This window comes from Cloeon dipterum, chromosome 2 (genome assembly GCF_949628265.1).
Source record: "Cloeon dipterum chromosome 2, ieCloDipt1.1, whole genome shotgun sequence".
NCBI classification, from domain to species: Eukaryota; Metazoa; Arthropoda; class Insecta; order Ephemeroptera; family Baetidae; genus Cloeon; species Cloeon dipterum.
Window position 1 is genome coordinate 16,343,401 of NC_088787.1, and position 22,214 is coordinate 16,365,614.

General features: G+C 43.9%; 3 protein-coding genes across 4 annotated transcripts in view; 2 read left to right on the forward strand and 1 right to left on the reverse strand.

Annotated features, from left to right (window-relative positions):
* The first annotated feature begins 316 nt into the window (after nt 1–316).
* LOC135935038 (S-formylglutathione hydrolase) lies at nt 317–1,541 on the forward strand. Its single transcript, XM_065477091.1, has 5 exons — nt 317–482; nt 557–747; nt 814–1,000; nt 1,054–1,273; nt 1,327–1,541. Exons 1-5 carry the CDS (start codon nt 409–411, stop codon nt 1,507–1,509), a joined length of 855 nt encoding a protein of 284 aa, XP_065333163.1. The 5' UTR covers nt 317–408; the 3' UTR covers nt 1,510–1,541.
* The window catches only part of Rpn2 (Regulatory particle non-ATPase 2), a 56,155-nt gene continuing 35,467 nt past the window's right edge, over nt 1,527–22,214 (reverse strand). The window contains exons 11-16 of the mRNA XM_065477063.1: nt 3,920–4,034; nt 3,657–3,773; nt 3,500–3,602; nt 3,271–3,440; nt 2,077–2,259; nt 1,527–2,021 (exon numbers count right to left, since the gene is read on the reverse strand). Coding sequence (XP_065333135.1) covers nt 1,671–2,021; nt 2,077–2,259; nt 3,271–3,440; nt 3,500–3,602; nt 3,657–3,773; nt 3,920–4,034 — 1,039 coding nt within the window. The 3' untranslated portion in view covers nt 1,527–1,670. The remainder of the gene's footprint in view (nt 2,022–2,076; nt 2,260–3,270; nt 3,441–3,499; nt 3,603–3,656; nt 3,774–3,919; nt 4,035–22,214) is intronic.
* 5-HT2A (5-hydroxytryptamine receptor 2A) lies at nt 5,357–14,593 on the forward strand. 2 transcript variants are annotated; one of them, XM_065477086.1, is made up of 6 exons: nt 5,357–5,633; nt 6,284–6,501; nt 10,976–11,145; nt 11,754–12,151; nt 12,593–12,874; nt 13,470–14,593. In XM_065477086.1, exons 1-6 carry the CDS (start codon nt 5,500–5,502, stop codon nt 13,612–13,614), a joined length of 1,347 nt encoding a protein of 448 aa, XP_065333158.1. In that variant the 5' UTR covers nt 5,357–5,499; the 3' UTR covers nt 13,615–14,593. The 2 variants fall into 2 exon arrangements, with proteins under 2 accessions (XP_065333158.1, XP_065333159.1); XM_065477087.1 differs by having other exon boundaries at nt 5,363–5,633; nt 12,608–12,874.

Below are 22,214 nucleotides of genomic sequence, written 5' to 3' on the forward strand. Positions count from 1 at the left end.
CCGGAAGTGCACTGCTGACTGTGATTCATCGCCAGATTCCATGTTTTTTGGCTATATCTTTTATTTTTGAGGCTCTTTTGAGGAGATTTTCTGGATAATGAAAACAGAAGGGAAAAAATCTTGCTCTAGACCAGCGAGGTTACAATTGATGCAATGAAACTGGAGAGAATAACTTAAGAAATTTAACTAAATATGTCACCAAAACTTTCAAACAAAACCCGCGCCAGCGTGTTCCTATTTTACTTTTTCCCTGCAGAGGCAGAGGTCAGCTCAGCTTAAACCTCGAACGTCACTGGCACTAGTGGCACTGGCTTGAGATTCATGTATTTGCAAATCTTGAAAAATAAACACAGCAAAGCACAACAGCCGGCGTTCTAGAAGAAAATTTGTCTGAAGTACCCTGCAAAAATGGCCCTTGATATCAAGGAATTGTCAAGCAATAAGTCTTTCGGTGGCTATCAAAAAGTATTTTCTCATGAGAGGTGAGATTCTTATCATGCTTCCACAATTTTGTCAGATTTTACCCAAGATGAATTTAAAATTGACTAAATTTCAGCGCCTTGACTAAATGCGAAATGAAATTTGCCGTGTATCTTCCGCCGAAAGCTGTGGACAGCAGCCCCTGCCCTGTCATCTACTGGTTGTCTGGATTGACTTGCAATGAGCTCAATTTTATTCAGAAAGCTGGTGCACAGAAGATTGCATCTGAACTTGGAGTCATTATTGTGTGCCCCGATACCAGTCCTCGTAATAATTAACATTTGTTTATAAATTAATACGACTTGAGATATGATTGAAATGCCCTCTATGAAGGTGGTTGCAATATTCCTGGTGAGGATGACGGCTGGGACTTTGGGTCAGGCGCCGGCTTTTATGTCGACGCTACAGAAGAACTCTGGAAAAATAACTACCAGATGTTCTCTTACGTCACTGCTGAGCTGCCAGAGGTCATAAAAAAGAATTTCCCAACAAATGGGAAGCAATCCATCATGGGTCATAGGTATTGGTTAGGTTGTTATTGTAAAGAAAATATTGTATATAATTTTATTCCAGCATGGGTGGTCATGGTGCACTGATCTGTGCTCTCCGCACACCTGGGTTTTACTCGTCTGTGTCAGCCTTTGCTCCAATTTGTGCTCCAACTGAGTGTCCTTGGGGTCTCAAGGCTTTCAATGGCTACCTTGGACCTGACAAGACCAAATGGGATGAATATGATGCGTGCAAGTTGGTTGCCAAGTACTCAGGTCCTCCATTGGGCATTTACGTCAGCCAGGTAAGAATTTATAAACGTGCTATATTAAAATTTTTACAAAAAAATTCTAATAGGGAGAGTCTGACCAGTTTTTGAAAGACGGTCAGCTGCAGCCTGAAAAGCTGGTTGACGCTTGCACCAAAGCTTGTGTACCAATTATTTTGAACCGTGATCAAGGCTACGACCACAGCTACTTTTACATCGCTTCTTTTGTGGATGACCACATTAAGCATCACGCCAAGTTTTTGAAAGAATGAAGAATTAAATTTGTACATTTTGTTAAAGTAAACTGGGTTTTATTAATGATTGCGATTGCACAACATGCATATTATGTGTTCAACCAAACTAATGAAGCAAAACAGTCAGCAAGGGAGCTTTTTGAAATTGAACGCAGCTAAAATTTGCGCTGGGTGAAAATCTATTCGTCAATATACTCGAACGGCTCAGGAGGCTCAGGTTCGTTGTCCTCCTCAATCTTAGGACCAAAGGCTGCCACAGGCTCAACCAGTTCCTCAGGAGAACCTGGCTGGCTCTGGCGTACCATGATGATTCCGCCGATGCTCAAATCCTTCATGGGAGCGTAGCTGGATCCTTCGGAAATCTGCAAAACCTTGAGCTGCTGGCGCATGACACGAGCAGGGTTCTGCAGGATCTCAAAGTTGGGCTCTTCCTTCTTCTCTTCCTTCTTTTCGGCCTCCTTTTTCTCTTCCTCCTTCTTTTCCTTAGCTTCCTTCTCCTTCCTCTTTGCCTCCTTCGTCTCTTCCTCATCCTAGAATGAGCCACAGTCTCGCATGTGAATTAAAAACCGCAATAGATTCACTTACAACTTCCATCTTGGTCTCCTGGGCAACAGATGTGCCGTGGCCCCGGTTGCGGCGAGAGCGGGCGGCAAAGCTCAGGGCGGCAGTGGCAACCTTCTCACGTTCCTCGCGCTTCTTCTCCTCTAGTGGTGGAGGGTAGGCATAGGTGGCTGGCTTCGCATTTGAGCGGAACTGCAGCTTGGGCATCTGGAAAATGTCAAGATGAAAGGGGTGAACTAGAGACTTGCAGAGGCTTACTTTAAATTAAGAGAAGAGAGGAAAACATTTTACTATGATATGAAAATTTGGCTTTTAAAAAAAAACACCATCAAGAAAATCATAATTTTGAAGAAACGTTGCTATATCAAGATGACACAACAAATTCCAATAATTTCATTAGTGTTTTACATTTTGTAAATTTTTCATTGCATTTTTCACTGGCTCTCATTGTTCAGGAATTCTCGGAGTGACAAGGCAATAGGAGATATTTAAACATTTGAAGCAACTTATTCTGGCTGCCCAATGTCAGAGATGGCAAAAGGTGGTTAAGTGACTCAAAATGCTCAATGGGCTGGGAGGCGCACTGGCGCCGACTTGCCACTTGCTGGTTTTCGCACCTTTCCAGCAGCAAAATGATGGCAACATTGGGCTCAAGCTCCCCTGTGGGCACTCTGGCCCCCTGTTATACGCTCAGCAGTGTTATTAGGACCCCGTGAGCTCATAGCCCACGGGATAATGTGCTGAGCAGGGGTAAAAAGGCATAACATAAAATTTTTTGTATAGTGCTGACAATTTTTCAACTTTTATCCCTAGTAAAAATGTTTTTTTCTGTGATATTTTCCCCAAGTAATTGAATAGGATTTTCCATTTTTTTCATAGGTAAATTAACTTGAATAAACAATATTTTATTCCAAGAAAATAAAAAAGACCACGAACATAACTTAATATTCCATAAACAAGATTTCCCAGAATAACTAGACATTTTGGTCTAAAAACAGATCAAGAAGTGTTTTTGGGCTGAAATTACAACATTAAGTCAGCATTGGAAAAAAAAGCGCCAGGAATGAATAAAAAGCTGCAGTTTTCACAGCCATTTGGCCAATTACACAGTTTTGGTAATTTTAGACAATTTTGAGTGATTCATGCTCAATCCATGGTTCCATGACCGGATTAGTTGATCATTACAATTTCACAGCCGTAACAATGTGCATATATTACCTTCAGCTGAGAGTTGAGAGCAACCAAGCAGGTGGGAGTGAATGCGAGGGACAGGCAATGGGCCAGCGGGAACCAGTACCAATACTGAGTGAACACCAACACGCCGACCACGGCAAGCATGTTAGTGTGTCCGGTACGAGACTGCAAGGTGACAGTCACGTTGCGGCCACCTATAAATTAAAAATACACAAATAATTGCAGGAAATCCCAAAATTCTGTAAGAACAAACCGGCATCAATGATTCCTTGAGCAAGGATGGCTCCGTACTTGGACATGACGTCTTCATGCTTGTCAACGATGACCTTTGCGTAAAGGGCGCGGAAATCCTTGACCTGCACGAATAAATTAGTTAGTCAGAAGATGGACAAATTTTTAGTGAGCCATACCTTAGGGCAGGTGATCTCGGTCTGCTGGACGAGAATCATGGCAGAGGCGATGAGGGCGCCTTGACGGACAAAATTGACCGGGTCGTTGGTCATGGGGTCGAGGAGGGCAATAGCTTCCTGCAAATCAAATGAAAATAAGCATCCATTGAATATTTTTTTATCTGGAATATTAACATTCAAATCAATTCTTTCCAGGTAATGTTTAAGAGCTGTTATTCAGGTCGAAAATCAAAATTTAAAAATCTGATATTTAAAGTACGTACCTTGAGTCCAGTTCCAGCGCAAGCAATGCCCAAAGCCATGGCGGCGCCGTAGCGAACATGAGGGTTGTAGGACTCGGCGAGGAGCGACACAACGCTGGGACACTGCTCTGGGGTCCTGCAATCAAAACAAAAAGAGGCGTTATATTAAATGGGAAATATAGGTTTAAGAGCGAGGGTAACATGCTGTGTATTAATTCTTAATCTACAAGGCAATGAAAGTTCGCTATCACCGCAGGCGTATGGGCGTTTGGGCTGTTACGATTTTTGAAGACTTGGTTGGGCTGGTTGCATGACCTGACCTTTGGTGTGGCGAGACGGCTCTATTATGTGCTCGCTTTTATCGTGTATGTTTGTTTCGCCTCTCATGGTGGCGTTGAATGCCAATTTCGGGATCAATGAGACGATGGCATTATTTTCTGCCACGGTACGTGTAATGCGAACGACATCCATTGTAATGCCGACCGCACTGTTTAAATTTTACGTGAAAGCAAGAACACTGATCTCGCTGATTGATACTCTTGGTTCCTTTCATTTGTATTTAGAGCAACAAGCACACAAACAAAACATATAATAGGTTTTTTTAAGAGCTATTGCCTCATTTTATTTCAAACCACTAATGGTCACTGGCCGCATTGGTCGTTATGTGTTTCAATAACACTACGCAGAGATGGAATTTCCAATATCATTTTTATATCCTACATTCCATGTGACAAAGTTTAATTTGCGTACAAAATTGAAGGGCGCTGTCACCTATTTTATGAGAATAGACGGTCTGGAAGAATCATCAATTCAAGAAAAGACTCATAATATAAGGCTACGAGGGAAAAATTGTGAGCCAACATCGGCGCGTGTCTCCTCGCAAGAATAAGGTTAAACGGGCACGCATTTTTCTCGCTCAGCAGCTCTGGTCGGAAAATTTGTCCGAAGTGGATGCTGCGAGCGACGTGTGTACACAAAGCGACAAAGGCAGATAATAGCCGGGCTGGCCAAGTTGAAAACTAGCGGTGCCGCGTCGCTTTTTGCATGAATTACGCGGCGGTCGGTCGGTCTGTCGGTCAGGCAAGCAAACTATTATTACTAGGGCAGGCGGCCGTAAGGTCGGCAACAAAGACGAACTCTCTTGTATTTTCGGCGTGCGAGTGAAGTGCCAATAAAAGGCGCGCGTACTCTACACACACATATAGAGAGAAGTGCGAGTTTCGCAACAGCTCCTCTCGCAGATCGTGAGTGTGCAAACAGCGAGCACGCTCAGGTGGCGGGCGGGCATTATCAGCAGCAGCCGACTAATATGTACACTCGCTGCCCTCGGGCTGGCTGGTCGGACACAAAAAGCTGCCACATTTGACAACAAAAAGAAAAGTGCACACCGAGCAGCACCTTTTTTATGCAGAAAAAGAAGCAGCGCGCGCCTGCGCTGGCCGAGAGCGAGCGAGCGGGCGGGCGAGAGAGCGCTTTCAGCCTAACGGAGGAGGAGGAATGAGAGAAAGAACATCTCTGGGTAGACGCGAAGAGGACCGCGGCGGCCGGTGCAGCGCAGGTGGAAGGAAGGTGACTCAGTCGGAGGCGATGCCCCACGCGCCATGGAGGGCCTGAACGCCTCCGCTGAGTGTCCGTGCGAGGCACCGCTCTGCACGCACATCCACTGCAGACGCTTGCTCAACCTCTGCACCTCGGCCTTCAACTGTCCCAACGACACGCAGGACGTCCTCGCCAGGTGTGACCTTTGCCTGTCACTTCTCCTCCTTTCGCGCCAATCCAAGTTACATTTCCGTCTCTATTAACTCTTCCAGAACTTTACCTGAATTTAAAATATTTTGAATGAAAAACTCCGAGGCTGCGTGCTATTTTAGCATGTAGCGTTGCAATAATAATGCTCAATTCCGTAACCAAGCTTCATTAGAGATATTTTGAAAGGAACCACCGACTATTTAAACTTCCTTGATAGCTTCTTTGTTTTCATTAGACACTGGTTGAGTGTTTCGCTGATTTTTTGCTCGTCTATTCAGGCGTGGCTCTATTTTAAGGTCGTTCAACAAACATCAAAGAAAGTGTAAACCAGTCATCAAATGCTTAAGGAACGGAAATTCGTCAATATATCTCTATTATTTTACGGATAAAGCACTAAATAAATTTAGATTCAAACCAATCCAAATCTTGTATCCAGTGACAGATTGGTAAAATCAATTGCGTGATATTTGACGAGCTGATAGTTTTAGCTTAACTTTCTCGTTTTTTATTTTTTCAGCAAAAGCAATTATTAAGGAAATGAGCTAAAGATTTTTGAATCAAAATTAACAATCTTTTAACGCATGCAATACTATTCAAAAATTGAACTAAATCAGCCTGTCCGAAAACTGTTCGTAGTCCGACCGTATCCTCTGATGGACCTGACTGGTACTTCCTGGCATTCGCGGTGACCCTGATGGCAACGGGGGCCGTGGGCAACGTGCTCGTGTGTCTGGCCGTGTGTCTCGACAGAGCCTTGCAGAATTCGACCAACTACTTTCTGCTTTCGCTGGCGGTGGCCGACCTGATCGTCTCCCTGTGCGTGATGCCGCTTGGAGCCATTCCCGGATTCTTAGGTTCGACATGAAACGCAGACTTTTTCTCAGTGACCCTCCGACAGCCGGACCTGGCAATTATCAAATTATCGCCCGCGTTGCTCGCTCATTCATTGATTGAACGAGCGAGCCGGCGAGCGCTTTTTTGCCGTCCGACCATATGTTCGCGAGTGCCGTATGCGGCTTGCTAATTGGCGTACACGCAGATCCGCGATTGATCATTTCGCACGTACTCATGCGGCAGGAACACGGATGCGGCCAATCACTGCCTTTTTGATAACGTCTTTTCATTAAAGACAAGTTCATCCCGATGCGAACGCAGCGTCATGGGCACACGTGCGGAGATAATTTTCGTCTAGGTTTGACCTGCTAAACAGCTGTTCATAGAGTGCCACTAAAAGATAAATTTAGGCGCGTTGGACAATAGAATGGGTAGAAAGTGCAAGCGGCATCGAATGGAGTTGCTTGCCGTTGGACATCCATGAGACAAAAATAAAATCTGTTCCAGCCCGCACACCAATTTTTAAAACACATATACATCACGCTGAGGTAGCGCGATTGGATGTCTGTTTATAAAATTTGGGGCTGAAATTGAGTGAAGAAAGCTGCGCGCATGATGGACGCTGCTCAAATATTTTTAAGCCAGCCCGTTTGAGCGTTAGCACCCGATCACGGCGGCCAAACGTTTTTTTTGCTTCCACACATAGGGTATTTTAATTTTTAGAACCACGCCTAACATATGGCTGACGTGCAATTCGTAATAAAACATGTAAAAATAACATTTTGGTATTCTACAAGAAATTTGGCAAAATGTTTTAAAATATGCATGTCCAGTCGTCAGCAAAATTAATTTTGGCACTGATGGGCGGTGTCAGACACAAAGCGTGGTCCACCTGACCCAGCGAAATTAGTCCCAAGGGGAGCACCACAATGGGCCGGTTTTGTGCGACACACAATTATGTTGTCAACTAATTGCTCTTGGCAAAACATGCACTCGACATTACAATGGCATTATCCACGAAATTCCAGGCTGATCATGCGAAAACCTGACCACGGCGAGCTGTCAGGTCCCGCAATAAACAATAATTACGCCGACAATAATCCGGCCGTTTGACAGGCGCAAATCCGAGTGTGTCAAAATGCGTGCACGTGTGTTTGTGGCGCAGCGCGATGTTCGGCGAGAGAATCATCGTATTTAATTGAGCGTGCAGTCGATACAAATGCGCGCGAGCAATTTCCCAAATTCTCTTTTAATGGCCGTGCGGGCTGAATGAAGAAATCTTTTTCTCGCCTCACGCCTGCCACCGCATCGCACACGCAAGACGACGACGGTCGGGGGGCGCCTTTCGCATTTCACGCCACTGTGACTGCCCTTAAAGGTCGCACGGGGGTATCGCTTTCGGACCGGTCCGTCTTCTTGTTCACGCTGCTCGCCTCGCAAAACATAAACAAACAGCATTTCGCGGCACGTCGAGCAGATTCACTCATCGCCCCGTCGATTGCGATGCAGCCGGCCGGCTTTGTGACACCAAATATTTTTATGGATTGCCATAAAAGACGGCGAATTGCATAACTCGCCGCTCATCTGCCCGATTTATATGAGCAGCAGCACCACCGTACCGACACACCACCGGCGCCGCCTGCTCCCCAGCGGCTGGAGCGCAGCCAGAAGCGCAATCATAAATACTTCTCGCGTTTTTCACTTAATTTTCCTTGGCCCGCAGCACGCCAATTTGAGTCGCGCCAAATTTGGGCGAAATTGCGTCTCGCAACTCATCTTCTTGGCTGACTCCCCCCGTCAGCAGCAATTTCGTTTTTTCCCTTTCCTGGGAGCGGCCGCTGTCTCTAGGCAACCCTTCGGCAACTTAATTCGCCGTTACAAAATCACCGGATTCACTTACCACCAGCTTGTGCCGGCTGGCGACATTAAGTGCTTCCACTCGTGAGGTCGATGAGCAAGAAATACACAATGCAATCTTCCCATGTTGCAATTTTGTGTGCCTTGCTTCTTTCAAGTATTAAAACTACATTTTCTATTGAAGCAAAAAATGCGAGAAACACGAATCACTCAATAAAGCAAAGGAAGAAGCAAGCAAAGCATCATTTAAAAAGTCATTTCATCATCTAACCGCAGCTCAACTATTGCTTGAAGTGATATTTTATGGAACCACAATATTGATAAATTTTGTGTTGTGGCTTAATCATCAAGCATTAATTCGTGGTTTCACGTAAAATATTGGCCTAGGTCATATTATACATATTAAGTAACATAAAATTGTTGTAAGAATAACTAATGAAGAAGTTCCTCATTTAAAATTACTTACGTAGATATAAACATTCAATAAATACTAATGAAGGTAACAGTCCGTTTGTTAACTTGATTATAAAGTTCCAAATTCTTGCATTTAAACTTTTCAGTAAATCCAATAAAATTATTTACTTTTTCTACCAAAATGAATAGATTCCTTAAGATTTGTTTCTGGAATCTTTTCTTCCTGCGTGAAAGTGCATTTTGATGGTCCGAAATAGTCGTCGCTGTTACACATCTCATTAGCAACAAAAGCCGCGTTGGCATGCAGCCAAGAAGCGACTTCCAATTAATTAGCCACAAAAGACAAATCGTCCGGTTGGACTCGGTGTCCAGGGCTAATATTTACGGCCGCTTTTGTATAAAACTGATCGAATGAGAGGGGCTGCGAAATCTCAGCCATCGCGGCAACCCGAACGGCGAGTGTTTTGCGTGACAATAGCCGCACGGATAAAGAACTCCTTTCCCCCGCTCCAACGGCGGTTTGTTTGGCTTTTCGCCCACCTCGCTGGTGACTTGCATCTCTCGCGGATGCCTCTGCATCATTAACAAAGCTTCAAGGTGTCAACAAAACGTGCACGCTCGATCGCCACACTCGCACTCTCGGGATTCTAAGCTAATTTGAGTTAACTACGCCTTTGATTGCACCTAATCGAGCTCTAATTTGCTGTACAAACAAGGCCGCCTCTTTGTCTGTTTCTTCGGGCGCATGGATTGTTTGCAAATTTCTAAGTACAGGTGAAACCAGAGTGTTTATGTACTGTTAGAGAAATTACGGTCGTGCTGAATGGAAACGACAACACAAACTACACATAGTTGTGGGTTTAGTGTAGGTGAGCCATTCAAGAACAAGATCTAAACTGTGTACTCAATGTCAAGAGCGAATAGTTACTTAGGGTTGTTTAACGACCAGTTAAATATCAACGCAATGAGAGATTTCTTCTAGCTCTTTCCGGAGTTAGTAAAAGAAAATGGGAATAGAACTAAAAAAGCGTACGCTGAGTACTTTTCCAGAAAATGATGTGATATTTTACTTCCCACAATCAGTACAGGAACTTGATGATGTTCAGCGGCTCTGGCCTCTGACGCTGCGATTCCAAAATTGTTCACTGTTTCGTGTTCATATAAATCATGCAGTTCCGTGTTTATGAAACATTCCAGTAAACAAGCGTCCAAAATAGGCAGGTCTAACTCAGCACATGTCAGACTGACTTGCCGTAAAGAGATGATTATTTTTAATCTGATGGTTTTGTCAGCGAGACGTTGAGGAACTCGTTAATTTTATTGTTCTTGAATAGAGTCCGCATAAAAACAGCTGAGCAAGCAAGTCAGCCATCTAGACTGTCTCATTAAGAGTCCGAGATGTATCTGGCACTCTCACTCTTTCGGCTCGCGCCTGCCGTGAAATAACAAAAATGCGAGCAATTGTTTTCCCTCGAGCACATAAATTTTAAATGAGTGCTCTTTCCTAATTTATGTTACACCGAGTAATTCTTATCGCGTCTGCATTTGCGCAGTGAATTATAAATCATTTTAAGTTATTGAGTGCAAAGTTTCTAGCACAAGTGCGCCTGTTAAAAATTAAAACAAACTCCGTCGACCAAGCAGAGCATTACAGAACAGAAGCTCATGTCTGTGTCACCCTTATAACTCGTCCGGTGTTTGCAACAGACTTTAACTTCTGTGAAGGCGTGAAAGCATCATCCCAATTCACCTACTTGCTTTCAATAAAAAGTATACTCCTTTGAGAATGATTGCAGCGTATTTAAGTGGACCTATAAGAACTTCTCGGTTTAATTATTGGCTATTAATTTAACTATTTCAATTGCACACCTAAACACGAGTTTTTTCCTCTGTGCAAGAAAAGTAAATAAGAAAGAGACAAATTTTCTCATCCCTTGAATCCAAAAGCATTTCTAACAACGCGACACACTCAGTGACTCGGTGAGCAGCCACCGAAACAGCCTGTAACGAATTTCTTTTCAACGAGACTCGATGATCTCATAAAATCGAATTCTGGCCGCTCGTCGCTGATGAGGTGTGCGGGTGTTTATTGAGAGGTGGTCTCTGCGGCGTGTCACCCGACCGACCGAAAGGCGCAGCGCGAGCTGGCTCGGTGGTCTGCGAGTTTTCCCTTTCTTGTCATCGTGGTGCTAAATTTAAAAGAGGCTCAACGATTTTTCACAGGGTACTGGCCACTTGGGGTGGCGTGGTGCAGCGTTTATGTGACGAGCGACGTCCTCGCCTGCTCGGCCTCCATCCTGCACATGTGCGTCATCAGCCTGGGACGTTACCTCGGCATCCGCAGCCCCCTCAGGGCCAGACACCGAAAGTCCAAGCGCTACCTCGCTAAAAAGGTTAGTACACTCTCTCGATATCGATCCGTCAGGGTATGCCGCCTGCTCGGCAAAACGGGCTGGTGCACCGATTTTCGTGATTTTTTCAGTATTTTTGGAGGCAGCTGGAGAAAGAAAGTGCTATTTTCTCTCCGGTACAATACAAGCCAACGTCTTACGCAGCTCTTGTTAAAAATAGACCGATTTTCTCGTGTAATCCAGTGATACATTAAATTCTAGTTGAGTCATCTTTAGACCTTGAGACGCCGAATGCATGCACAATTTCGTTTCGCAACGCATTTAGCAGCGGCAAGCTCAAAAGAGTGTAAAATGAAACAGATGATATTATAGACGTGTCTCGATTGGATGCAACAGAAAAACAAAAGCGGCATCAAGTGACAAAAGAGCGAGGTCTCACTTACTATTAGAATTACAGCAAGACTTATCTGATTTTAAATTAGGATTAGATTTGAAAAATTTCCCAACCAATGCGTGAGTTTTTAATTTTAATAACATATTTGCATTGAATTAAGAGTGAATCGACATGAGTCTCTTAGTAAAAAAATTAAAATTTCCGCTTATTGATGTTTTGCTTACTTATCTCTTTGTTATTTTATAATGGAATTCAGGTGGCATGCGTGTGGCTTGTGGCCGCATTGATCTCGAGTTCGATAACCGTGCTGGGCGCGCAGGACGCGACGAACATAATGCCCGACGCGGGCACATGTGCCATCAACAACCGGGCGTTCTCCCTGTTCGGCTCGATCGCCGCCTTCTACGCACCCATGGTCCTCATGGTGGGCAGTTACGCGGCCACTCTACACCTACTGAGGCGCAAGGCTCGATTTGGCGCTGCGGCGCGCGCTCAGCGGCTGCTGCAGCAAGGCCGGCCCCAGGGGCAGGTCCCCGGGGCCCCCGGCACCCCGAACGGCGTCAGGCACGTCAAGAGCCGCCAGCAGACGACCAACGGTGGCCGCGAGACGCGAAGTTTGAGGATTCGCACACCCATGATGCCCTCGCAATTAAGGTATTGAATTTTTTGGCTTTCTCTCTGTGCTATTTAGTTGATTTTTTAGTGTTGCTAACGCTTTGCAAAAGTCCACTGCATGTATTGAAACGAAAAAGAAATCTTTGCTTTCAAGAGAGGAGGCCTTCCTTACCTATGAATTTATTTCACCACGCTTCTCTTAAAATGGTGTGTAACTGATTTCAATGCATAAAACAAACAACGATGTTTCTTTCGTACCCATATTGACCGAATTAATTTTCTCATTTTTTCATCAAATTATATTCTAAATTTGTGTAATTTTGTTATGTTGACTAATAACCTTAAGTTACCACTGTATTTAATATTTTAACTATCGAGATTTTTTAATCGCTGGCTAGAAGATTTTAACATGCTTTTGCGCTGCTCATTTTCTCGTCACTAATCGTGCATGTGAAGCTAAACGCCAAGGCGGTTTGACAGGAATTTTTTTTACAGACTGTCAGAGCACAAAGCGTCGACCGTGTTGGGACTAGTATTCGCCTCGTTCGTGCTCTGTTGGGCGCCCTTCTTCGTCCTCAACGTATTGGAGGCCGTGTGTCCGACGTGCGCATCGCCCAGTCCGGCCCTGCTGACATTTTGTCTCTGGCTGGGCTACTTCAGCTCGTGCATCAACCCTGTCATCTACACTGTATTCAACAGGTCGTTCCGCGCCGCTCTCTTCCGTCTCCTGAGGTGCCGCGGTGCACCACCCCCAGCGGCGAGGTATCACTTTCAGCCTCTGTTTTATAATTCTCATACAGATTCTCTTACAAAAACACTCACACCGTTTTAAGTGTGATTGCCACAAAAGACTTTGAGGTCGGGCTTGATACTGCACTGCCTTGCACGCGGCCGCAAAGCTATTATACGTGCACCCATAGCTCTACTCGCGGCACGCTGTGAGGCAACATCTTTGCAGTTTTGCATTTCATCACTTATAAATAGATTATTTCCATGCAAATTCAATGATACTACACATCATGCACTTAATTATTAATATAAATTATGTAAATGCCGCTGTACTATTATTTTTTTCTTTGACATGTCTTTATATCTTTGACATAAATAAGAAATCCGATTGAATACGGAAGAGAAACTTGAAAATTTTTATATATTAATTTAAGCCCAAAAAATTAAAATTTTTCCTGACAAAGCATTAAAAAATTATGTGGGAAAGGCTTTCGTTTTTCTGAACACTTCATTGATGACTAATAATGAAGGTCAGGCGCAATAATGATGGAAATAAATCAGACAGGATTTTTTTACAAATCTAGTTTGAAAAATAAAATTGAAGCCTAACATTTTGATTGATTTCCAGCTTTTCATCGCGATTTCGCTCCATGACGGAGTGCAGGACGATAGCGGGGACAAGTTCTTTGTCAGGACCGCCTTCGGGAGAAGTGCGAATACATCCCATGAGGATGGCCTCTAGCTACCCAGCTACGTTCGACATTCTGCCGTGAAAGGCCCTGCATTTAGCGGACTGTGATGAACCTATCCCCTCGACTCCGCCGGCTGGCAGCTGAGCACCAGCAAGGCAGAGAGCCCCAAGTTCCAGAGAGCGAAACTTTTGCGCAGAAAAAGGAGGTCGGCTAAACGCGTGTTATGATTAGTCGTCGATGCAGGTACGCAAGGGATCTAATTCCACCGAGCGAGAGCAAGTTAAGTGCACATCAGCAGCAAAAATAGCACTCTCTTTGTTACTGCTTCAGCGTCGATAATGTAGGAGCGGTTTCAAGCTGAACGTGTGCCGTGCGTTGCGAAAGAAAGTGAGAAGATGGTTAAGTGCATGGAATTCGCAGAGACGGGAAAAGAACACACGCACAGACGATATTCTTCTGTAAATGTGTCGATTGTCATGTTAATTTATTTATTCGATTAAATGCATCACTGCTTCGTGTGCAGTAAAAAAAATTGCGCTGAATAAACCGAGAGCTTCCAAGTTGGCACGCGAAAATAAACGCGCGCGCGAACTGAGCCATTTGTCAGTGGGCTGGCACGACATCTGGCAAGAGCGTTGGAGCGCCAGCAGTTTGCGCAGGTAGCCGACAGATGACTTTTCCAGCCAGAAAAAGCCAGCGAGAAAATCGAAAGGGAGAACTGCTCGCGTGATTCACTCGTTAATCTTGTAGGCATTATATTTTGTAACAGTGTGAAAATGGATAAAATGTTATCGCAGTAGTCCTGTCAAGATGTTGTCTTGTTAAATTATGTCTGCTATTCTATTCACTTTTCCGAGCTTTATACAAATTACATTCATACACACTCGCAGCTCCTTCAGTACAAACGAGCAAGCTGTCGACGCGACGTACTCAGACTTTGCGCCATAATTAAAATTCTCTTTCAGCATTTTCCTTGTTATACCGGGTACGCAAGTGGAGTTGTTTTCAAGCGTAACAAAATGCATTTATTTCTCAATAAATTGTGTAAAATAATGAATAAGATGAGTTTTTTTTCTAGAGAAAGCATTAAATTATGAGTCTTAACGCCCCTCATATCAATTTCAGTTCTAAAATTGTGTATCTCCAAGAAAAAATAATTCAGGATTTTGATCAAGTTGAATGAAAATTCTATATTTTAATTACAACCAACCTCAAGTGTCGACATTTTATATTATTGAAAGTGACCTTGAGAAGTTTACATATTTTATAATTGGGATTTATAAAGTAAACTTTCAAAAAGGTCTTTTAAAGAGTTACTATTTCTATTTGCCTAAAAGTAAAAACGACCTTTTGTTAAGCGCAATTTATGTTGTTTGTACTAAAATAAAATACAAGTTAATAGGGTGAGTGCCGAGTAGCTTCCATACTTTTGCAAGTTAAAATTGATTGAGGAATACACCGAATTGTTAAGTGCTTTTCAAGAGTTAGTCCTCCTCTCCCCAAGATACACAAACTCTGAGAAGTTTGTAATGTTTCAGCACACAACGGGAACGTCGGGTCCAAAAACTCTTAATCAATTCGCTTCGTCAAATGGAAGGGTAGCACATGATTGTACATTTGAAACGGCCGCTCCACTTTCCAGCACTGGCGCAACAGCCCTTCCTTCATGCAGAGCATGCAGATGAGCAGCAGGCAATTTAATGAAACAAAAACACACAAGAGTGCAAAATAGCGTTTAGTTTCTTTCAAGCGAGTCGCTAACCACGGAAACGACCAGGAACAGCACACAACTTGTTGAGGAAAAGCCTTTTCAGCCAGCGTTTAAGCTAAGAAGAATTAATTCTCGTTCCGACCGCACCAAATTAATTGGCACAGAGTGAGAACAGCGTGAGAGCAGCGCATCAGAAACAGGTTGAATAAGCGCCCAAGCTCGTGGCACAATTAATCCCAAAGCGTTGGAGAGATCTTGTGTAGCTCACACTACGCCAGTGCTGCTGTTTGGTTTGCACCCGCGGTCAGCACCTAATTCAAAATCTGGCTGCCGGCTGTGCGGGACGCGGTGATACAATATCTGCCGCTCTGGCGGCTGTGCCCAACTGCGATTCGCCCGCACATTTCACCTGCGGTTTTATCCAATCAGTGCAGTGTGATGAGAAAGCCGCTGATGGCCTTCAATGACCTCAATCCTGCACACTTGCAGAATGTACTTGAAAATCAATTGCGCTATTGACAAGGAGCTGCTAGTTTTTTTAAGCTCTCGGCAGATTTTGAAAGACAAGTAAGTGAGTGCGGAAATGTAATGTTACATCCAGCAGGCTGAATGACCCGACACTCAGTGTTGTCAAAACAAATTGCGCGCCGAGAGAAAATCGACTTGGCCGTCTGGCTGCGTCTGATAAAGAGTCAAAGTTTTTGTTCTTTGTCCCAACTGCTGCTGATGATGACAGCGAACGGGCGGTGAAGTTTGCCGAAAATGAATTTCCAAAGACAAGGAGTTATTGCTGCCAGCGCTGACTACGGAGCCAACCACCATTACCACCAAGCAAATGTTTCAAAGAACATTGTGCTCGATTTTCCATTTCGACGCGAGAAAGAAACTTATTAGAAAGAGACTCTTTATTATTCAGCACTGCTTATCCGCCTGGGAATTGCTTCAGTGATTTTCTTTTTTGCAAAAGTTTGCTTTCTCAAAATTTTCCACCCTGCTTTGGCTTTTTAATTGAAAGCCTCTGTTTATAGGAGTGTTGCTACCTCGCTATCGCTGCCAAGGCTAACTTATAAAGCCATTATATTTGGTGTTTAAGTGGACATGTTAACTTGGTAGCTGCTGGACTGAAAAAGATGGTTGTATAGTTTATTTAAGACGGCTTAAAAATCTAGGGCAAAATAACCAAATTAGAACAGGTGCTCATATTCATTAAGCGTTCAATGAGTTTTTAATTACTACATTAACGGTTAGATTGTATAGGATTTATGTGTTTATATCATGTTAAAATTTTAATGAATCTCGCAATCAGAAAATGACGCTTCACGACAGCCAGCAACTTAAAATTCTATACTAAATATTCTACAGCAACTTGCAACAGCTCTTAATTAAGTTGAACTCAAGTACGTGTGGCAAGTTTGGGCTGCAAATTTGCATTTTGCCAGACTTTATAGTTCCTTCTCCGAAATTGATTGCTCGTTTGTTTTCGCTAAGCTGGCCCAGAAATTCGGGCAGCTGTTGAGCGAGCTAAATTTCTTGCTGGAGGAGTTGCATGCGCTAGCCACCCCTGCCTCAACAAAAAGCAAACGCTTTTGCGACTCCATTATTTAATTTGAATTCAGACACCCAGGCTTTGCAAAACGCATTTCTCGTGCATAATTTCATTGAGAGGAATTTAGCGTCGTGTCGGACGCGCGCGCAAAAAAAGTGCTGAATTAGTCCGGCAGGCCGTCGGGCGAGAGTGGAGCCGTCCGGGCGCGCGTTCCAAAGTGCGATGAATAAATAATATTTTTTACTTGGCACCGTGACAAGTGGAGTCAGCGGCAGGAGGGCCCAGAATTCTCCGCCTCCTCCTCCTCTCTGTTTATTTACTCGTTTTGTTACGCGCGGCGGCGGGATTTGCATTTTAATGCGTGTCGCTCATTTGTTTTGCCAGCCAATAAAACGCAACCAACGCCGTCACCGCGAAACAACGGACTCGATTATTATTTCAAGCGGGAGGGCTTGAGATAAAAATCCGCAAATTACGAGGCCATCGCTCGCTAATTGCCAATTATGAACCGGGGAAGAAAAAACAAAACACAGAGCGATAAATCCAGTCGTCCGGATCAATTATCTTGTTTGTTCTGCGCGCGGAAACACATTTGCTCGCGACCACAAAGGCGACAATCCCGCAGTAACTCGTCGCTCGCTCGGCTTCTTGCTTGGCAGATTTAATTAAGGCGCCCGTTTGCTCGCTCTGTTTGCGTTTAATTATTTCAAGAGGTCTTTTTCCGCGCGCGATTTTATGGCGTATGGTCACAAAACTGAGTTGCTTTGCCGGCCGACAAGTGGCTGAATGAGTTGGGCAGGCATTACGCACTCCACGCCGGATTGAGGCAAATTAATTCAACCAAGAGGGAATTTCCTAAACTAGTTAGTCGGCTAAGTGGTCGTAAATTACGTTGGCAATGCCGTCTGACCGAACTCTTTGCACTGCGAGCGTTGCTAAAAAGCGTCGAGGCTTCCCAAACGTACATACCAGATAGAGACTAGGTCTTTGAACATATAGAAGTCATCAAGTGCCGTTTAGTTTGACAACTAATGGAAAATAGCAGGATCTATTGTGGTAAACATGGAAGTATCGTAAGTTTATGAGGAAATATATGTCAGTCGATATTGACTGCATTGCTAGCATTAGTCAGGGTTTGGAAAATATATGAAAATATGTTTACCACCACAAACTTGCCATTTATGATCTGTGCCACCCCGCTAGTGTTTCCATAGCAGCCAAAATGATCAAACAAGTGTCTGTAATAATTGTAATTACAGAGCAACTAGTTTGATTTTGTAAATTCCAAGCCTGAATTGCGCGCTTTGTCATCGAATCGTGTATGGCCGAATCCCAATCCCAAATTAGCCAAAAATGAAAGGGGTGGCTCGAATGTACCGCGACTGCCAATGAGCAGGCAAATTTTTACAACATTTGCTCCGAATGCGGCTCACGCATTGTGTCTCCGATTTATAATTCAATTGCAGACTGCCTCACTCGGGCGTAAATAAACACACAATTTGATCATTTCGCCAATGTGTCACTCGCAGTCAAATTTTGTCAGGCGCAGATCCCCTAACTCGCGCGCGCGCACTCTGTCGCCTCTGACACAATATATAAAATTGCCAGCCGCTTTTTCCCTCGCGAAGCACACGGTGGATATTATTTTTTCATCCGCGTGCTCGTTCGTTCTCTTTCCTCGGGAGGCAAGTGGAAAAGAAAGTACAACGCCCCAGACGCCGGCTTTTATCCATTTTGCTCCGCATGATAAATTGAGTTTTAAACCGCGTCAGGGATTTTGCGTGCCGCACAAAAACAATGCGAGAGCGCGAGTGCGTTTGTTGGCAGCCGGGCTGTTCAATCACGTGGTCGGCAGAGCATATCTAAGTCAAATAGCTGCTCTATTTGCAATAACTGTTGACAAAAGCGGGAGCTCTTTTGTTAATTAATTAGCGCCATTTTAGAGCAACAAAGCAACAAAACGCGATCGCCGCTTTATCAACTGGTAAACAAACAAGCGCCGATGTCGGCGATGTTTTACAAGGCTGCTCGCAGGACCTTTTAAACTCTGACTCCACCGCCATCAGCGCGCACTGGCACGCGCGCTATTTGCTCGCTCTTCGCGCATTGGCAAGGTGCAGTTGCGACATTCCAACATAAAGCGATCTGCGATATTCGAATTTAATGGCCACACGAAATGTTTCAATTCAAACGCGATTTTTATTTCAAAATGTTATGGTAGACCTGGAACGATGACGGGTTACGAGTCACATAAAATACTTTATCTTGTGCATGAATTGGGAAAAATTTAATGTCTCATATCAAATTCGAATTAGAAAATAGGCCCTAGTCATTGTGAAAATACTTCAGCAATTTTCTCAAGAAGAACTATGGCAATGGAATTAATAAAGAAATCATATTGACTTACATAATGCCAGAGACAGCAGACTAAGCAAATAAATTAAGTTCCCACCCTGCTTGATTTTAGATTGTTCCGAGGCACAATTTATTGTCTTTCGCAGCAAGATTCCAACTCTGCAGCGCATATTTCATCTTAGCACGAGCGAAAACACATTTCTCTTCTCCCCTTTTATGCTGCGATTCCTAAGCAAAATGTATTTTGGTGCGAAACACAAAAACGAGGTTATCACGCTGAAAGGAAGTAAGAGCAGCAGCAAGCGTCGGCAGTTCGACGAGGGAAATAATGCCAAAGACATGGGAGCACTTTTCTTCACTCTAGTGGTGTCAAGGCAGCAGCAACACGATGCCAGAAGCGAAAGCCAGAAACTTTTCTTTTGCGAATCCGTAATGTCGAAGCTGCAGAGGAAAACTCCGTGATACGTTAGAAAAGAGGTTATCGAATGTGATTGCTTCAGGCGTAACGTCCAGCTCGGAACTTTTAGAAGCTAGACTTACTTTTGATTTCATTTGTGTGTAAGTATGCTGGATACAGCTATATTACAAAGAACATTTGGCTGATATTTACAATTAGTTGTTGACCAAATTCGAACAGTATTTAACATTATAAAGTGTTTTCAGAAAATCAGAACACGGAAAAGCAAGTTTTTTTGTGATTTTAGAATTTCATTTCGATTTTGTGAGTGCAGGTCACCCATTGTTTGTTTATTTGGAACAAAAAGTCACGAAATTGCGTTTGAATATGAGGAGAAACACACGACAGGACCTTGTTTGGTTTTGGAACTTTGCATGTTCCTCAAATCATCGCATATTGTTTACACGCTGGGTGAAAAGTTATTTTAGGTCGAAGCAGGCGGAATACGCGGAGTATGAAATTACGGAAGCCAGACTTTTTCATTAACATGTCGCAAAAACAGGCCTTACAATTTCGCCTGGTGAACATCAAAAGCCTTTCTGGCTGCATTTCATTGCAGCAGGCTTCCGTTCGAGGACTCATTTGTCACTCGGCGTAGGCTGCAATAAAAATCTCCATTTTTCGCGCAGGGTGCGTCGCGCGTCACTCTCACGACAGGGGTGGTTCCCAGGTCGTGAAAAATGAATCTGGCCGCAGCTATAATTTAATGGTGCGCCCGTCCGCTCGAGAACACGTCGCCCCGGCCGCCAGCAGGAACACTCATTCACAAAACATCTCGTGCAACCAACATCTTTCGCGTTGGCCAGGCACTCTAGTGTGTGCGCCGCTGATTAATTTGTTAACTGATGTGAAATATTTGCCAGGCGCGTTATCACGACCATTCCGTGACCCACATTGCGTGGATTTTTCCAAACCGTATAAATAGCCGGGCCGGAATGAGCCGGCTTCTTTATGCAAGGCAAAGCGAGCGCGCGTGATTCAATTACATTAATTAGCGGCAGCCAACACCCACGACCTCAAAATAAAACGCCGGCTTTTTCCCCGGAGAGCTATCATTGGCGCGCGCGCCGCTGACGGCGGGATGAGTGGATTATCGCCGCTTGATTATTCAGCCTCCTGACTTTTCGTAATTCGAGCCACTGCGCTCCAGGGCTGATCATTTGCATGTGCGCCGTCAGACGGACACGCTTTTCACAGACTTCAGCAAAATTTCCCATTACCGCCTTATCTGATGGCGCGCGACATTTCGATCGCGAGTTTGTTTTGAGGGGGCGCAGTGCCTGCGAAATACGGTCAGCTCTCGCAGTTCCTGTAATTTATAATACAGGCTGACGTGAGATTATAGCGTGGTGAGAGTGGAGTTTTATGCCTGCCGAATAATGCATGCTGCAAAATGTGTAAGGGACTTTGTGAAATCTCTAAATAATGCCGTGAATATATGTAAAATAAAATACACACATGCCCAATAATCTAGATTTGAAGCAGGTATGTAGTTGAAGGGTTGCGAATAGTTAAATTACAAGCATTTGATAAGAAAATAGTCATATGGTAATAGCATCATTACTTTCTAATAGATAATTTCAATTCTATTTTGATTAAAAAATATGCAAAGATAGATTTTTTATTATGCCAGTATGTTCAAAGGTTTGCGAAAAACGTCAAAGTTAATAATATAATTTAGGCTGGAGATTTAAATTAGAAAAAGATGGGGCAGAATCTTTGAAGCTGGATTCCAATTTCATAATTTTTTTATCGGTTTATCTCTTTTTAGATGGGCGAATCGCGAAAACTTTATGTCCCAGCAATAACATCGAAGCAAACTATACATTCCATTCAGATGTCCTGAAAGTATTTGATGCTGTGACAAAAATATAGATAAGAAGAATATAATGTCTATCAGCAATACAGTAAGATTTGTATGCAGCTCTCAATGGAAAATTAGTGCTACGTAATAAATCACATAAACCCACTCGAATGAATCAGAGTAATCAGACGCATCTACAGTGGTTTATATTTGTTTAGGAATAAATTGCACAGTCATACAAATCCGATATCGTGATATGCGGTGCCGGTGATGAAAGCGCCTATCTACCCTCGGTGACACAAGTAGGCTCAAAACAAATAATGTTGAAAGGTATCAATGGCAATTTCACGAATTTCCTTCTTTGACACCATGGCAACGAAAGCAAAAGCTGTTTGCGTGCATGTTTGATAGTCTGTTCACATGAACGGGATTACCAAGTCGCGACAGAAATGAGCATCTTTTGGCGCGACTTAGGTTCCCGAGGGATTCTGAATTGTAGACGCAATTAAAATTTATATTTGCTGACGCACAAGCGACAAAATAAACAGCTGAGGTGGAAAGGTTAAATAATGGATTCTGCAGACGAGGCGGCGGCAAGGGCGTTTTCCGACAACATCGCGGGAAGTTTGCGAAAGCGAGCAATTTCCCGTCGCGAATGCGGCAGATTGCGAACGCGTTACGCAGCTCCTTTGCCTGCTGCGTGCAGAGAACGAGCTGGATGGATGAGCTTTCTCCCTCGAAGATGATTTAAGATCGTCGCCTCATCCATGATGGAGTCGTAAAAAGGGAGAACTATACCCATCGACTG

What these genes read in the sequence shown, in the direction of transcription:
- 5-HT2A (XM_065477086.1), top strand. Translation starts at nt 5,500, where the DNA reads ATGGAGGGCCTGAACGCCTCCGCTGAGTGTCCGTGCGAGGCACCGCTC. An exon ending in ACGCAGGACGTCCTCGCCAG is followed by an intron (nt 5,634 to 6,283) that starts GTGTGACCTTTG and finishes AACTGTTCGTAG; the next exon opens with TCCGACCGTATCCTCTGATG. An exon ending in ATGATGCCCTCGCAATTAAG is followed by an intron (nt 12,152 to 12,592) that starts GTATTGAATTTT and finishes GCGGTTTGACAG; the next exon opens with GAATTTTTTTTACAGACTGT.
- LOC135935038 (XM_065477091.1), top strand. Translation starts at nt 409, where the DNA reads ATGGCCCTTGATATCAAGGAATTGTCAAGCAATAAGTCTTTCGGTGGC. An exon ending in GTGCCCCGATACCAGTCCTC is followed by an intron (nt 748 to 813) that starts GTAATAATTAAC and finishes CCCTCTATGAAG; the next exon opens with GTGGTTGCAATATTCCTGGT. An exon ending in CAATCCATCATGGGTCATAG is followed by an intron (nt 1,001 to 1,053) that starts GTATTGGTTAGG and finishes ATTTTATTCCAG; the next exon opens with CATGGGTGGTCATGGTGCAC.